This window comes from Odontomachus brunneus, unplaced genomic scaffold (genome assembly GCF_010583005.1).
Source record: "Odontomachus brunneus isolate Ranch 3 - 2012 unplaced genomic scaffold, Obru_v1 Obru_scaffold_132, whole genome shotgun sequence".
Taxonomy (NCBI): Eukaryota; Metazoa; Arthropoda; class Insecta; order Hymenoptera; family Formicidae; genus Odontomachus; species Odontomachus brunneus.
The window spans coordinates 469307-486580 of record NW_022639582.1 but is presented as its reverse complement, the minus strand read 5'-3'; the positions used below and the strand labels follow the sequence as shown (position 1 = coordinate 486580).

General features: G+C 44.3%; 2 protein-coding genes across 3 annotated transcripts in view; one reads left to right on the top strand and one right to left on the bottom strand.

Annotated features, from left to right (window-relative positions):
- Positions 1–207: 207 nt before the first annotated feature.
- The window catches only part of LOC116850030, a 45771-nt gene continuing 28704 nt past the window's right edge, over positions 208–17274 (bottom strand). The window contains exons 6-10 of the mRNA XM_032827806.1: positions 10222–10265; positions 3441–3501; positions 3162–3208; positions 2271–2613; positions 208–1822 (exon numbers count right to left, since the gene is read on the bottom strand). Of these exons, the coding sequence (XP_032683697.1) occupies positions 1402–1822; positions 2271–2613; positions 3162–3208; positions 3441–3501; positions 10222–10265 (916 nt within the window). The 3' untranslated portion in view covers positions 208–1401. The remainder of the gene's footprint in view (positions 1823–2270; positions 2614–3161; positions 3209–3440; positions 3502–10221; positions 10266–17274) is intronic.
- Positions 14729–17157, top strand: LOC116850031. 2 transcript variants are annotated; one of them, XM_032827808.1, is made up of 5 exons: positions 14729–14935; positions 15061–15251; positions 15469–15519; positions 15598–15779; positions 16230–17157. In XM_032827808.1, exons 1-5 carry the CDS (start codon positions 14853–14855, stop codon positions 16233–16235), a joined length of 513 nt encoding a protein of 170 aa, XP_032683699.1. In that variant the 5' UTR covers positions 14729–14852; the 3' UTR covers positions 16236–17157. The 2 variants fall into 2 exon arrangements, with proteins under 2 accessions (XP_032683699.1, XP_032683700.1); XM_032827809.1 differs by having other exon boundaries at positions 15061–15221; positions 16230–16377.

Genomic DNA, 17274 nt, shown 5'->3' with positions numbered 1-17274 from the left:
GGAATCCCGAGTTGACATCGATCTGAAATGCGATAATTAGTAGTGGCCGGCTTATTTCATATAGAAACACTGCGTCATCCTGCAAAGATTCGTTTCAATCGTTCGTATTCGTCGGATCGGCGCACTCATGGAGAAGGCTATGGGATCGTTATGAAATCCATGATGAAAAGGTTCACCAACCAGGTTATTATAGTGCACATACTTTAGTACATAGTTAAATACATATTTATATTTTATTTAAAATTGTACACAGAGAGAGAGAGAGTTACTGTTTGTTTCACTTTGAAAACATTTTGATCTGCCAAGAATTAGTCGATTTAAATACGATACTTATCAACGATAAGTTGCAATTTAAACAGTAGTGTAAACTGTAAACTGAAAATGGCCATACTAAACTCTCAAATAACAAATGGAGCGATTATCTTCTAATACAAACCATGTTGGAGATATGCTTACACTTACTCCAGTTGGACATTGATCGATTAAAATGTCCTTTGACTAAAATAATCGGCAAATCAATAATAAAAAGACAATTATTATGTGTGTGTGTGTGTGTGTGTGTGTATATATATATAAACATATAATCGATTGTAATTATTAACTAAATTTTGATGTGATTGAATATAACAATTAATTGTATCAATCGATTAAGTTATTTGCAATAACACATAACGATTGATTTTTATTATTGATTTATCGATTTATTTTAGTCAGGAAAAATTTCAATCTATTAATACCCGACTCTGACTTAATCTATAGATATGGCATAAAACAAAGTCATTAATATTTTGCCCTAAGGTACACATATTTTTTTTCCATGAGACAAATACATAAACGTGTTTTTGCGATACGATGACTCTCAACAAATTTTGGTTACAATCTCGTGATACCGAATCTAACCTAAATGAATTTCTCCGTTTTTCCCTAAAATAATAAAGCTGCATATGATGTATATATGTACATCTCGTCACACATATAATACACAAATCAGAAAGAAAGATTACAATGGACGCTATTATCATGAGGTTCCCAACAAGGTATGCTCACTCATCAGTAATAAACGTAGCTCTGATACGGTCTTGATACGTTATCAAGTTAGATAACGAATCTATTTGAAAAGGATTTATTATCGACAGTGAAATAGATGCGCTATGCGCAATCACGTCTTAAGGATTGTGATTAATGTCAAACTTCGCTGTTGAAAAACTGAGAAATCGTGGACCCGTCGGGAAAACGGTCATCATTGTTCATTGTAAACGCCGTCGACGAGTTTGGGCGCGTAAGCGCGTTTATAAAATCGCGGGGACCCGCGATAACGGTGACCCGCGATAACGGTGACGCGGAATACACGAAATATTGTAACGTTTATAGTAACATATCGCGCACCTAACGAGTACATCGTCACTTGGCCTGACTGTAGCGTCCTCTCATTGGCCGTCGCAGCTGGCCGGTGATCGAGGTAGTCAGTAGATTTTCCTCGAACGTGTCCACGGTGAAATCTTGCTCCTTGAGCATCTTGGATATGATCCTGCTGTTGGCCGGACCGTTCCGTCTCGAGCGGATGTTCACCGAACGCTCTGCGATGCCGTTTCGGATCTGCTTCTTCTTCTGCACGTGCAGCTGCTTACTCACAGTCGTTCTCGAGAGCGGCGGTGGAGGCGGCGGCATTTTAGGGGGTGGTAGTCGCGCCGCGGGACCGGCCGGTGGTAACCTCGGTGGACCAGCCATTCTCGGCGGTCCTGGCATACGCAGCGGAAAGCCAGGAAGTGGAAATCCTGGCCCGGGCGGCGTCGGTAGCGCCGGACGCATCGGCATTCCGTACCTGAGCAATTCGACACATACACATGACGTGTTCGTTCGATCGCTCCGCCCTCGTGTCTCGAAGTAAAATCCAATCAGAATTTGATTTCTAACAATCGTGCGACATGTGTCCTGCTCGCTAGGAAGCTAATGATTTGGTGTCGGACTTTTACGTTTCTCATGTGCATTTTTGCATTAGGAATTACTGCGTTTGTTGTGTCATTAAAAGAGACTCCGCGTCATGTTTCTTGGTGAAATTATTCCCGGAACAGAATGGACTGTGCTACGACTATTACACTGAGAGAAAAATATTTAAACATTTGTGGGATGTGAAGTTTATCTCCGTGAAATGAAGTTTATTTCTGTGAATGTCAAGTTTTTTTCTATAGAAAAAGAAAGAGGAAGAACAAACCTTACATCCCACAAATAAATTTTCAAATACTTTTCTTTTAGTGTACTATTATTGATACCTAAGCGGCCTGGGTCCGTAGTGTGGTGGGCCTACAGGCGGTGGTATGGGCGGCAAGCCAGGAGGCGGCATAGGCCTGAATCCTGGCGGTGGACCCACGAAACCATATCTCTGGGGCGGGAATAGCACGCCGTTTGCGGAACCTCGACGCAGTCTCGCGAAAACCGGTGGTCCCATTGGGCCCATCGGCGGGCGCATTTTCGTGTTCTTCATGGGGGACAAGATAGTATTCGTTGGCTGCAAAACGACCTTGCTCGTGTCGATCTTCTCGCCGCGTTGGACTGCCTTTAGCGCGGTGAGGTAAATGTCGCGCTCGATTGGGTAACCGCGCGCTTCTCCGAAAGCTGAACAAAAATAGTCGGAGATCTCGTTTGAACAATAGATTCGCCGGTGGCGATAAAGAAAAAAGTGTAGAAGTAAAGTGACTCACTGACTGAGTGTCACTGTCGACTAACCTATTTTAACGTTCGCCGAATCTTTCATTAATATCTTCGAGTGTAGCATGTAATACGCATGATAAAGAAGACGATTAAAAAGGAATGAGTTATTGGATGAGATGTGAAAACTTGATTCGCATGAAGCGCAATGAAAATTAGTTACAGTCATTTATGTGACTTGCATGGCAAGAGGGAGAAGAACTCACGTGCGATTACAGCCTGCTACGTACTATTTCCTTTGACAAACGGGTGCAAATAATATTTGTAATCCGCAAATAGTGAAGTTTTCGCAGTTTCCAGTTACTGATGACAATTGATCAATATTTAATAATTGTTGGTATATATACAGAGTCGGAAGAAAAATTCAGAAAGGTTAAAATTGCCTCCATTAAATCTAATAAGAACGAAAGGATTGCAAGTGATATCATAAAATGCAATTTTCTGAAAGCACCTACCTTCCAAAGAATCTTGAGTCTCCCAACCCAATTGTTGAATGAGATATCTGTAACAAAGTTTTATCGTTCTACCGCATCTTTCATATATTTACCAGATAATGTTTCCCTACTTTGCAAGGTTTCCGTAATATTTTTACGGAGAAGAAAGTTATATCGATAGAAATAATATAGAAAATATATCTGACAAACAATTTTAATTCGCAAAGCAAATTGGATCTTTTGAAGTATAAGTCGAACATAAGTCATTTATGTGAAATGATAAAGACAGTGTGCACTAACCTGCAAATCAAATATCCGGTGCGATTAACACCATGTGTGCAATGGACGCCTATAAGCTCACCTGCAACAGAAAATTTGCACGTCTTTTGGTCGGAGGCTCGATCGAGCGTGCCGGTGTCGATTAGCGATACTGGCATGAACGCGGAGCGCTTTAATTACGCCTTAATATCGTAAAATAAGAAGGTCCGCGACTCTGTAAATTCGGATGTAAATCCGCGCGCTTGGCGGACTTGCCGCGCGTATGCGCGCATACTTGCTCCTTTAAGGAGGTTTCGTAAGTAATGGAGTAACGTGACCGATAAAGTAATTATGCGGCGACGCGGATGAGAGTCCGGTCGGCGGGACGATCGGTATCTCGAAAGCGCTTTCGAGACACGAACGGCGCCGTGGAGGACCGCGGCGCAGACACCGAAGGGATACTCGCTTGCGAAAGGTGCCCAATAAGGGCAGGCGCTACGTGCGGCAAGACGTACGATTCCACGGGTCATCAATTCGGCCCGGGGCGTGGGGTCGGCACCTCTTCGGGCCCAGCAAGGGGCTGATTATAATATTATCGCAAATTACCGGCAAAAGCTGCGACGAATCCGCGACGATTCTCGTGACTCTACGACCACAGCCGGTCGCGGCGGCATTTTCGTAAGGGGCCAACCTTAATGAGAGTAGTTGACCAGCATAATGATCGAAGTGCGTCTACCGCCGCCTATATCCCTCCTCTCTCTCTTCGTCTTCTGTGCTTCTTCCTCTTCTCCCTCCTTCTTCATCCTTCTTCTCGCCCGGTCCCTTACAACCGACCTCCTCTCTTCTCTCCTCCGCGAACGAGTCTTCTCGTTTTCAGCGAAGCGCGAACGAGCGGAGGATAAGTACCGAGTACTTTAGAGGCACTTCGTACCTCCTTACCCCGGCTTTCAGTGTGAATTAAGTGGCCCATCGCGGGTCATGCGATACGCCGTTTGACCTCTGCGAGCCGCTTAATCGCGCGGGGAGTATATCAGTATCTTGGAACTATACGGCGCGAGTTATTATTCCCTCCTTCTTCTTCCAGCACGCGGGGTTAGACGCGATATTGCCGTAGGACTCGCGCGAAGGACAATAATGCAAATATATGGGAGGCTCGAAATGCATGGCGCCGGCGATGCGACAAGATTTTCCGCGGGAAATCATGACAAATGGCCTAATAAAATAAAACTGTTGAACGCAGCTATCTCGCGGATCTAACATAGTCTCTTCTGTAAAAAGTATTAAGATAAAAGTATGCGAATGAGCGACGCGTTATATCGTGACCCTGAGTGTAAAAGTTATTTCTTCGTGAGGGACTGTTCTCGTCCTCCCCCTTCTATCCCCCCTTAGGTTATCACGAATGGAGAAATAACGACGTGAAAAAACGCGGATTGCGAGTCCCCGAGGTGAATCGCGCATAAACCGAGTAGCTCGTGAAATTTCGATATCGAGACACACTCCTGCGAATAAACTCGCCGCTAAAATTTCAATCATTCTCGCAAACTGATGAAAGTTAAATTTTACGGCACCCTCTCTTTCTCTTTCTCTCCTCTCCCTCTAGCTTGGTCGCTGCATCGTAAATAGCTCACGGGAAAATTCATGTAATTCTAATGACAATCTTTTTCGCGATATTCTGTGGATCACTTCGACGTGTTAATAACGCTAACCGGATTGCGGCGAGTCGACGAATAACGCAACGCGCGCCATCAATAGTAGTCGCACGAAACAGACCGGAGACAAACGCCATCGTGGATGTAATTCGACATTTTAGTGCGCGCACGTACGGAACGATATGCTCGGTAAGCTTGTTTCACGTCGGATATGTATCACGAGGTCATCTGAGTTTTGCATACGCCAGAAGCTTACATCTCTCAGCGAATGGGAATCTTCCCAGAACACGTCGGCATCTAATGTGAATCTGTAGCCGGCACCCCCGTGGAGCAGCGGCTTTACGCGTTTACGCTGACACATAAACCGATCTGCCGAGAGATTGTTGGCTTACGATTTCTTCGATGTACATTGATACTTGCACAGTCAGCGACAGGAAAACCGCCGCACTTACTTCGATGACCTTTAGAACGCGATTCAGTAGAAAATTTTATTTTCCGAAGTTTATTAAAATTTATTAAAAAGTATAAAATTATTTCTTAATAAACTAGACTTTTGTATTGACTCTTTTTTTCTTAATATTATAATATTTTCTTAAATTATTTCTTAATAAACTAGACTTCTGTATTGACTCTTTTCTTTTTATTTGTGATTAAAAATATTAATGCTCTTCTGTTGAACACGGGTGCGTTTCGAAATTAATCGAGAAAATGTTACAACTTTTCTACCGCTGACTATTCTCGTTTTCCAAATTTGAAACATTATTATCATCTTCTTGCACGGAGAAAATATTGTAATAAAAATTGCAACAAAGTTTTTTAAATCTTGTGAACCATACAGAATTATAATCGAAATTACTATGTATTTGTTTAAAAGTGTTATGCACTTTATATTTTTCGCTATAAAATTATTGTAATTACTTGAATTTTTAGTATAGTCTAGTTTTACAAAAAATATTGTTGAAAAAAACTTTTGTTTTAATGTTATTTTTACTACAATATTTTCTTCGTGTATATTTTCACAAGCCGCGAAAGATCGCCGTGAAAAATTATGCATTTCGTGCCGGGCTTAATCGTGCGTCAAATTTCTGTCGAATAATTACACGTAATCTTGATGCAATTAAACGAAGGAGGAAGGCGAAGGAGCCTTCCGTATGGAATGTCGGTTATCGTGGATCTTTGGCATTCGAAGATGCGAAATTCACGAATTGGCATTTGAGACATGTGTATGTACCGCAAACACATTGGTGTAGAATTACAACGACAAGAAGGATATTACGAAGACCTTTCGCGGGACACCCTGCTGCTTGGCAACCGAAATCAAACATTGCTCAACGGGAGCCGAAGTATGACGGTAGTAATGATGCTGGTCGGCCGAAAATCGGCCTTGTATAATCAGCAATATCATCAATTAGGGACGAACCCGCGATCAATTCGAAATATCAGCTTCACGGTGTTGTAATCGTTCGTATACGTACAGCCATCTCACAAATTTACACAATAAACCAACGCAAGGAAATGCAATCATTTCCCTATTTAATAAAAGAGCCGACAAAGGGGCAGGAAATACGCGAGTAATATTTATGTTTGTCAAATCTAAACAAACTTATAATTAGCAAACAATAAAACAATTTAATATTTAGCAAATAATAAAAGCAAACAATAATAAAAAAAGTATATATAAACGAAGCAACGAAATTTTGTTTTTAATCAAAAGAAAAGAAACCTTGTCACAAGCTCCTTAGCTTTACCGAGAATATTGTCAACTGATTATTTTGCAAAAGTATATTTTAAGCTATTTCTTGAACATTTAACTTTCTGGAAATATATCTGGAAAGAATATTTTGGAAAAAACGTGCCTTGAAGTAATTACCATACATCACAATCTCTAGCAGAAGATCTTCTTTCATTGTGCATAAACACGTGCATGCACGTGCCTTGCGCTTTGCGTGTTCGCGAAATTCGCAGTAACGCGTACAAACGTTTCTCACCGAACGTTTTTCTTTACGTGTTCTACGAACAAGAATGGAGCATCTTCGTAATAAGCTTTCTATCCGTAATGAGCTTCAGCTCATGACTTCTCGACTGGAAGGCAGCGGTCGGTAGAGAGAGAAAGAGAGAGAGAGAGAAAGCGGCACTCGCGCTCTCGTGCGTGCTGATGGACGAGGGTGGGCGGTCGCATGCAAATATTGTTTTCGTCCGTGCCCCCGAGATATCGCCGACGAGGGAATAAAAGAGGCAGCACCCGGAATTGTTACGTGCCACTCCCCGTGCAACGTGAAGGTTTTCGGGCTACCGGAGTAGTCGCGAAGTACGACCCGAAGCGACGTGGTAAATGTGGCAATATGATATATACGAGAGGTACGTCGGCTCAAATAGCCCCTGGTGGATGGAGGAGATCCTGGTCGCCTCGTGCCGAGAGAGAAAGAGAGAGAGAGCCCGGGCTCTCCTCTAGTAGCGCGAAGAAGCTCGTCGGAGATATATGTAAGAGCTGCTGAAACGGGGAAGAACGTTAACGTCCGGCCGTGCGCGTACATAAACACGAAAATATCGTCGGCGTGTTACCGCCGTGCAGAGTACGCGAGAAGCTTTTCGGGCCGCCGATTACTACCGTCTTAAATCAATCGAACGGTCCAAGTTCGAAGCGCGACGCGTATCCCATGCGGGGTCGTGTGAACGGGGTGTGTCGCCAGGAGCAAGTATGCCGCGGAAGAACAACTTCGTGGGACGTGGTCGCGCCAAAAGCGAATATTAATCTGAGTCCGAAAAAAATACGAGCGGCTTTCGAAACATGACGGCATGAGCCTCGATTTCGAGAATAATTAAATAGCCCTTGATCTTTTTACAGCCGGAGAAACAGAGTGAAACATCCAATTATTGTTTCCCCTCATAATCATTGATGATCCAGAGAGAAATAAGACTTGGTTTTTCATGCAGTCTCGCGATTAAACTTCTTCCATGAACTCAATGATTCCAAAAGAGAACTTTGTAATTAAAATTGTGAACAATCGCCACTGGTCGCAAGGAAAATCAGATTTTCAATGACTAAGAAATGTCAGTAACAACTGAGGTGTTTCACCCTGAATTTCATTTGAGAAATTCGAAGGAGAAACTAGAGCACACATATGAATCGAGTATTACGTTTGTGTCGAATGCTGAGGTTCGAGAAGAAGGAGCGGAGGGATAAGACGAATGAGTGGTGCGCGAGGATTTTGGTTTCTGTACGATCAAACGGCGTCTTGGCGCGTTGGACACCGGATAAACGGTATTGATAAACGCTAAGTGGTGGCTCAACGGATGGGCGACGATGCGGCTCTCCTGCCTCGGAATGCGTCTCGACTCGTTCTTCGTCGCGTTGTCGTCTTACCTCCCGCGAGTTCGTTGATTCGTGAGTCTCACGAAGTTTCCCACGTACAAATCCGGGAGTCGCGATAGCATAACGGAACGCGCTCGCGCAATTTCGACAAGCGAGTCCGCCATAGTTACGTTTCGTATCTTACAAAGTTTCGTGGTATCCTTAAAATTTCTCAAGCAAGGTTTCGAATCTCGTCGCAAGTTTAAAATAGTCGCGTCTTCGAAATAAATTTCAGAATTTCGGATATTATTTGGAAATTCGCTATCATATCTCCGGGAGAATCTGTGTCGAATCTCGGAGACAGCAAATCCTAAGCTCACGGGACATAAAGTATCTCGAAGTAAACTAGCGATTCGATTCTTAAATTGTAGACCTCTCGATCCCCGATACAACCTAACAGATATGACTGGTCGTTTGGCATGAAAAAAGTAGAGAAAAAGGGAGAGAGAGATAGGGACGCGAGGTTATACGCGTGGACGAGGAGAGAAGAAAGAGAAGAAAGGACGCGACAACGCGGTTAAAGGGAGAGGATAGAAGAAGGAGAAACGCTCAAGGGAACTTTCTTCTCTCTACTGCTTGATAAACGGCGGCAGATAATTAACAACGCCCCGGTGTGTATGTGTATTTCGTGCGTGGGCGAACCTTCGCTCCTCGAATTCTGGTCGGATTCGTTTTCGATCGTCGCCGTCGTTCTCATCCGAAGCACAGAAGCCGGACCACGCGGACGTACAATCGAGTAAAATGACCACCGGCTATTCTACATTCGTTCTCGCAACGTGCAACACGACCAAGCCATAATCAAGGGAGTAAATTAGGGAGGGATGAACTCGTACAGTCGCGACCAGCAGTCTCGTTCAAACGAGGTTCCCCATAAACTGTTCCTCGACGGAAGCACGACTGCTGTCCGTCGGTGTTTCGTGCACGGAGAAAATTGCTATAGTCTATTGCTACATCCATATATTCTATGTGATTAGAAAGAATATTTATGTGATTTCAAGTTAAACAGATATGACAGTTGCTGTAGTGATATGGCCATCTTTGCAATTCTCACAGCCATAGTTTTTATGATGCATGAATAATGTTCAGTAAATACACATTCTCATATATATAGTTGCCTCAACCGAAGGAATATTGTTGTTTCTCTGCAGGACAAATACTATGGTTACTCGATTCGAAATTTTGTGATCCTATTTTCGACGTCCATATTCATTTAACGCCTATTATGATACTCTGAACTCTTTCAATCTCTTTTGATTATAATATTTAACTTATCAACTTTTCTTTGGAACCTACAAGTGGAATTTTGTGCGTTTTCTGTCATTTAGAGCCACTAAATAAGATTTCAGTGTATTACACACACTGGTCCTTCAGAATGTACAAATGTTAGAAAGTCCTAAAAATAGCTAAAATTTCGAGTTCATGTACAACCATCTTGAATGCACGGGCAAAAAATAATATGAATATTTTTGTGGCAAACATATTTAAACACGCGATGTCCTTAGTGTGTCTTCTACGTGTGTGATTCCTCTCTTTTCCTACGTACAGTCGTTGAAAAGTTTCTCAAGAACTATCTCCTAGCGTTAAACCTGACGTATTTTAGTTGGCGCCGATCAGACATGAGCCTTGCAATTCTCGAGCATCTTGCTTCTCGATGAGATGCTGTTTAATCAATGCGAGGCGTTATGCACTCGTCCAAGGTATATACTGGTAAATGCAAGTAAGTCACTTCGCAGTCGAGTCGAGGAAATTTGTTGCCAAGATTCGCGCGTAATTTACAACGAGTCAGCGAGAGTACACAATATTTGACATGATGCAAACTCACCTTCACCGCACGCTGACGTGAAATCATCCATCACTTTAAAGAATCTGCAAGGAAAGAGAGCAAAAATATTTATAATTTTGACAAAGTAACAGTGACTATAGTCTGATTCGCAATATTGTTATTCTTTGTTTTTCGTTCAAACAGAAAGACTCGTTACTGCACGAGAGAACAATACGTTACTCTTTTCAACGATCAATCTGCAAGTTTGTGCGTGACCGGAGCCAGCTAAATAAATTCAGCTAAACGTGTGTTTAATGCAGCGCTCTCTTACACAGAGCGCTGTTGTTCCAATAATAACTAGTTCGTAAAGTAACTTATTGCCGGCGAGCATTAACATTCCCTCGCTACCTAATTATTTACACGTGGGTAATTATTTATCTCGGCTAAATGATATAATTAACATCTCAAACGTACGCGCGACGCAATATTATAAGCATGCATAATAACAGCGCCGCCTTTGAACGGGGACAAGCGGTCGCTTGCTCGTCCTTTATTTGTCGTCCGTAATTTCGCGGGGCAGCCAGCGATCGAATTTCCATGGAGTCGATGAAAAAAGTAATCGGCTAAATAAATATTCAGATACCGGTCGAGCAAACCGCCGGTGTAATAGCTATGTAATAGGTATGCAGAACCCGAGCGCCGGCAAACGAAGGAGTATGGTAATGAGACTTAAGAGCCCGGGACGTCCTGAGTTACGGGCGAGTACGGGTGAGAGCACCGACGAGTCCTTTACGCGTCACGCGGGGCGCTAAGATGTTAAATCGATTCCGAATTATGTCATGAAAACACGTCCGCAACATGCGCCCCACGTACGGCACGGCGGATTCATAATAGTCACGGCCGCGATTTTTCAGCGGGCAACACATTTCCCCTTTTGTCTCCTATAAACTTTACCGTGAACTTACCGGCGGCTGCCCCGTGATCTATGGGATAGGAGGAACGGGAGAGAAACGGAGCGAGCGAGACGCGAAAAAGAGAGATTCCCGAAAGTTCGCAGATTCGGGTAGCGCTTATAATAAATTTGCAGCGGTACAGCCATGCATCAGGTCGAATCTCTCTTCCTTCACTGCCGATGGCGAAACGAAGAGGAAGAGCAGAACTTATTAACGGATTATGCCTACTCTTCCTCGACTACTCGGTAAATTATGGCGCGAGGTATTCGCGCCATTCATCCCCCTTTCGCGTTTCCACAAAATTCCGGGAACATTTTGACGGTGCTGTGCAGGGTGAAACGTCGCGTCGCGTTACTTTCATGCGACACAGGCTGACGTGATATTGATTTGTTGAATTAACACAGGGAAATAAAAATTTTGGTTGGATTTTTCGTTAATCCGACCAAACTTTCGTCTTTTTCCATGCAGCAACCTGACGTTTTTTCACAGTGACATTGGAGCGCGCAAGATAATAAACCGCTATATGATTATCAAATCGTAAAGAAATGTTCGCAACAGCTTAACAACAACCGTGGTTCGCGCACGGTTTCGAAAACACATTTCGGAGAGTGTGTTAACATTTAGTTTCCAAGGAAATACGGTGACAAGCGTGAAATCGTTTTAATCCGCTTCACGATGTCGGCCGCGATGTGATTCCCCAGAAAGTTCCTACCATCGTTATTGTACGGGGATTGGGTGGCCCAATTGTGGCGGTCTATGGGGGCTTAATAGGACCGTTTTAGTGCCTTTGGTCCCTTTCAACTTCAAAACGGACTCCCTACAGCACCGATTAGTCTAACGCGATTATAAGCACTAACTCATTCACGACTCGCCGACCACCGTTCAATATCGATGTGTTATAAGGCGGGAGATATTTATAACCTGCGAAGAGCCCTCTTAGCCTCATAATGACTCTCGAAATAGGAGCATCTCGTTCGGGAGGGGTGCTAATGTACCCCGACAAGAGTTGTAAACATCCGCACGCCGTATCGTCGGAATCCTCGAGATGCATGTAAAATGTGCGCTCGAAACAGATCGAAGCGGCTTAGCGAATGCTCCATCGTCGCAACACGGCGATGTATCGCGATCGACGCGCGTGTAATACGGGAGATTTACGTGATTTACGCCGCGTGTTGCAGCACTTCATCCGCGAGGTCAGCGCGAGGAACAAAATGAAAATTTCCTACGTATCGGTAGCGAAGTAACGCTCGACGTCGACTCGCTGTCATTCGCCTCCACTGCCGCGCATTTATAATACTTGAAATATTCGTGGCGCGTCTTCCTCGTTTCGAGAGCGTGACAGCACAATCACGGGGAAATGCATCTATCACGAGGGGGGAAGAAAGAAAAAGAGAAAGAGAGAGAGAGAGAGAGAGAGAGTGGGCACGGCCTTCCTCAGGATGAAATATCGAAAGATAGCTGCCGGGGCTCCGCGTGCCGCGATGTGGCGTGGCGCGGCGCCGCGCCGCCGAAACGTGAAAAATGACGAGCGTTAAATTAATTTGACTTACGGATTTGAATTACAGATTCGAGGCGGCAACGGAGGTGTCGTTGTAAACGACACGTTTCGCACCCCGCCACGAAGGAATTCCTCTTGAAGAACCTAATATCGAGAACCAGCTTCATCATCATCACCCCATGATCATTATCATCATAATCATTATCATCGTCATCATTACCATCATGATCAGCGCGATGGTCATATTTTCGAGCGCCGTCTTTGTCGGAAAATCCAAATCAAAAGTTCTGATCCGGCGACGTGGGGGGATGAGCGGCCATCAATATTTATAGAACCAGTCATCCATCAATGGCGAGCTTCTTCCAGGAATATTTTAGCGTGTTACCCGCCGCGAATAGATTTCCCCGCGCGCGTTTACTTTCTTACGATAACGAAGACTATCATTTATCTCGTATCGATGCTGGAAGGTCGCAAGTCGGTCAATCCGAATTCCAGTTCAGTGAGCCCGCTGCGTTGCATCATATGAGCGTTTCCGATTTCTCATATTCAATTCGCGAATTTCAGTGATGGGAGAAATCGGCTTTTCCTGTAGTCGGACGATTACGTGTATGTAACGTGCGTATGTACGTACGTTAAGCGCGAATATCTACGCTGAATCCTGAACTATTGCGTCGAACTTACGATTATCGCACGAAGTAACTCTGACGCTTTTGACCTTCATATTAGCAGACAAGCTGTTTAATTCAACCGTATATATATATATATATATATATATATATATATATATATTTGGCGGTTTACAATTACCATTACATAAATTTCCTTCCTTCCTTCCTACGAAATAACTCTGACGCTTTTGACGCTTCATATTAGCAGACAAGCTGTTTAATTCAACCGTATATATATATATTTGGCGGTTTACAATTACCATTACATAAATTTCCTTCCTTCCTTCCTACGAAATAACTCTGACGCTTTTGACGCTTCATATTAGCAGACAAGCTGTTTAATTCAACCGTATATATATATATTTGGCGGTTTACAATTACCATTACATAAATTTCCTTCCTTCCTTCCTACACGTCCACCACTGTGATACTTCGGGTAATTTTAAATTCAAATAACGCTGCGTGGAACAGTTATTATCGCGTACGCGTCGCAGCACGTCGTGCGATGTGCGTGGTGCGAGGTGTTAATGGAACGCGCTTTTACACTCCTCACGAGTCTAGGCGACTCTGTCGCTAATTGAGTGAAGGGTCTGTATCGAGATAACGCCGCCAATAATCCCGTTTTGCATAAACCGTGAAAATCACACCGTGACGGACGTCTCGGCGGGCTCAACCAGAATAAGGACGAATAAGGAGACGTGAAACCGCGAAACGACAACGTTTATGGCAGCGCGATTGTCGGTCGTAAGTGGTGTTCATTTGAATATCGCACGGTGTGTGGTCCTTCGCACGCGCCCACCGTACTACGTGCTCGCTCACGTGCGTGAATGCGTGCGTGCGTGAGTGCGTGTGACTTTACTGTGAGATCACGATCGGACCGTGTTCCAGCCGTGTGGAGACGAATCGATTGCGTAACGGCGCCTTATCTAAAAACTCGATCACTGTCCGGAAGAACATCGCTGTTACTTAAACTTAATGGTTATCAAGTTACGATTGACATCCGACGAGACGATGACAAATAAATACATCGCGACGTTTAGATTTCGAGACACGCGAACGCGCATTCATTATCTGCGGTACTACACACCGGACTCTCGAGGCTCATTAAACGATCAATTTTTCATCCCGGCGGATTTTTACCATGCTAAAAGTTTAAGAAAGAATCGAGAGAAAGACGAGCATTAAATTAAATTGAATTGAGATAAAAATACTATAATATCGTGTAAATATATTCTACATATTTTTAAAATTTAAATATTTACGAAAACAAGAATGCCCAGAGCTAGGTATTAATGTTATTAAAATGCCCAGGCATAAAAATGGCGGACAAGGTGCAGACCAATCAGGAATAATTATGCTTTGCCCTAACTCTAATCCATACGATTCACGAGTGATTCACTCGACTGTGAACGAATTGCTTCATGTCATGAAGGAAGATAAGAGAGACAGTCGATAGTCAGTAATCGATAAACGTCATGATGTAAAATCTGCAAACGTCCCGACACCTTTAGGCTTGTAAATCCTTTTTCGGCGATATTTTCAAAATTGCAAAATAAGTATTCGTTATCAACCATGAATTCAACGACTACGTGCAACTGCAACGAAACTACCCCGACCACGGAAGAATATCATACCGCCTTGTCGGAATTCGGAACGTATGTAACCTAGAAATAATTCGTTGCGCTTTCTTGGAATCTTCACGTTCCGCGGAATCTTCGCGATCAAAGCGAGAAACTGATCCGAGTTGTCGAAAACATGTCGAAAGTCTCATAAATCTCAGATCAACTCCGCAAGAATGGCGTACATCGACGCGATACGAGGCAGCGGAGCCTGCGCCGGAATTTCCATCGACACCGCCGAGAATCATGCGACAAGACTATCGACGTTCCCTTCCGCAGGATACCCCTTTGAGAATTACGTCGCGCAGACGAAATCTCACAGGTGTGGCCATTGTCCCGCGACGAATCGACTGTAAGTACGATCAAGTACGATCTGTGTAGATCTTACGGCAACATTTTGCGTGATTCGTCGCGTGGATATAAAATAACCTAACATATAAGATACAAGCCGCGACCAGGTAGATTAAATGACTAACACAGCCGCTGCAATTGTGAAATTCGATTGTAACAATTAGAAGTACATACAAGTAGACTAAAGTACTTCTCGCGACTGCTGTCTTTCTGTTCAGTTGACGCCATGCCGGATGTCGAAGATCGCGATGACGAGGAAGATGTGGGGTGTAAGTAGCATCGCGATTAACGTGCGTCACATGCAAATGCCCGAACTTGCTTCGTTCGACAGCGATGTATCTTTGTAGATTCCACGACGGAAACGGTGCGACAAATTAGTAGCATGACTGAGCACTCTTACGTCCCCGAAACGAACGCTGTTCCGGGGACGTACAGATTGAGACGCGCACGACGGGCACAACGTCCATCGGTAATGAGACAGTACGCGCCCCGAATGACTACGATCACCCCTTGCGGCAAATGTCTGAGAGTAAGTCGTTTCGCTCTATCTACGGTATCACGCGAGTGAATCTGATACACCGCGGTCTAGCGCGAAACTGATACGGCCGGAGTTAGATTAAGCCCCGGTATTTTTGAGAATGTCGAGCTTCTCGAGTAAGTACGCGGTCGTCAGGCTCACAGCTGACCTGGAGCTAGGTTTCCTAGCGCTCCAAGCAGTCTTGGCTGCCCTTCTTTCCGCCCATAAATTCGTTTTCTCCGATTTTTACCCATGTTTGCACTTTGCATCAATCTTTCTTTCCGTGCCCCACATTCAGACAAGAAAGCGAAAATCTTCGATGGAACAATTCACACATTCTGTGCGTGATGGCTTACAATAACCGCGCGCTTGTCTTGTCTCGGTAACGCGCATACTTGATAACGAGTCAATTTAATCGAAGCTCTTAAAATCGCCAATACACGAATTCTATTCTCTTGACAGATATAGAGGCGCGTCGTTGGAGTATCACGTAGCGTGACATTTAATTAGAATCGACTAGAAACGATTCTCTTGGCGCTCATCGAAATTCACGAATCATTCTCACGTGAGTTGCACGCGGGCCGGTGAGCGAAGGTGGCATCGCGAGACGTGAGATCGCCCGTGTTTGAGAATGTTTAATGCATGGACCACGCGCGGCCGTAGGTAGGTGAACGGTTACCCGATGTTTGTATGGCTGTACTCTCCCAGCACGGATCCCGGAACCCCGAAGATATCGTAGAAGTACTGCGCAAACACTCCGGCTGACTGTTTCTCAATCAGAGTCGCGTATACGGAAGGCAACGGCAGCACTTGGTACGCGTCTGTTTTCACGGTCATTCCATTTCCCAAGTGCGCAATTTGTCATCGTATAAAGCACGCGATTTAAAAATCCGCCCAATTTGAAAGATGCGACCATATCTTCGTCGCGCAATGCGTCGCACAATCGATTTGTTGATAATCACGGAAATTCATTAACAAAATTTGCATAGAATAATCGAAGATATATCTTAGTGAACAAATCCGAAATAGAATCATCCCCCTTGAAATAAAGTCCTATCAAAACTGACTAAAAAGATCAAACTCTGTTGTCTCTTCGATATTTTATTTAATAATTTTGCACTCTAAGCAGCCAGGCAATTAGTTTGAATTGAGCGAATGACTACTCGATATCATTGGAAGTACATGCTTCTACGTCCCATACAACCGCGTGTTATCGCCCCTGACTGAGGACGGTCGATCGACTCGAAGAGTCCTCAAGGAGGAGGCGTCACGTCGGTATTTCGCCTCGCCTTTGCACTATTGCCACACGTCGCACGGAGAGAATGGGCGGCGAGACGACGGGCGCGTGCACGGACAAAACGGGCACGCGAAGACGGGGAGGACGCGTCGTGGTGGCGAATTTACGTAATGAAGCGGTCGCCCGGGTGGTCCCGAGCGTGAGACGCGAGCGTGTGCGCGTTTCTTCGTCGTCCCGATGCCGAGACGCTGCCAAGGTGGAGAGAACAAA

Excerpts from the sequence above, each read along its gene's own strand:
- LOC116850031 (XM_032827808.1), top strand. The coding sequence starts at position 14,853 with ATGAATTCAACGACTACGTGCAACTGCAACGAAACTACCCCGACCACG. Across the intron at positions 14,936-15,060 it reads GCCTTGTCGGAATTCGGAAC|ATCAACTCCGCAAGAATGGC; the intron begins GTATGTAACCTA and ends CATAAATCTCAG. Across the intron at positions 15,520-15,597 it reads TGACGAGGAAGATGTGGGGT|ATTCCACGACGGAAACGGTG; the intron begins GTAAGTAGCATC and ends GTATCTTTGTAG.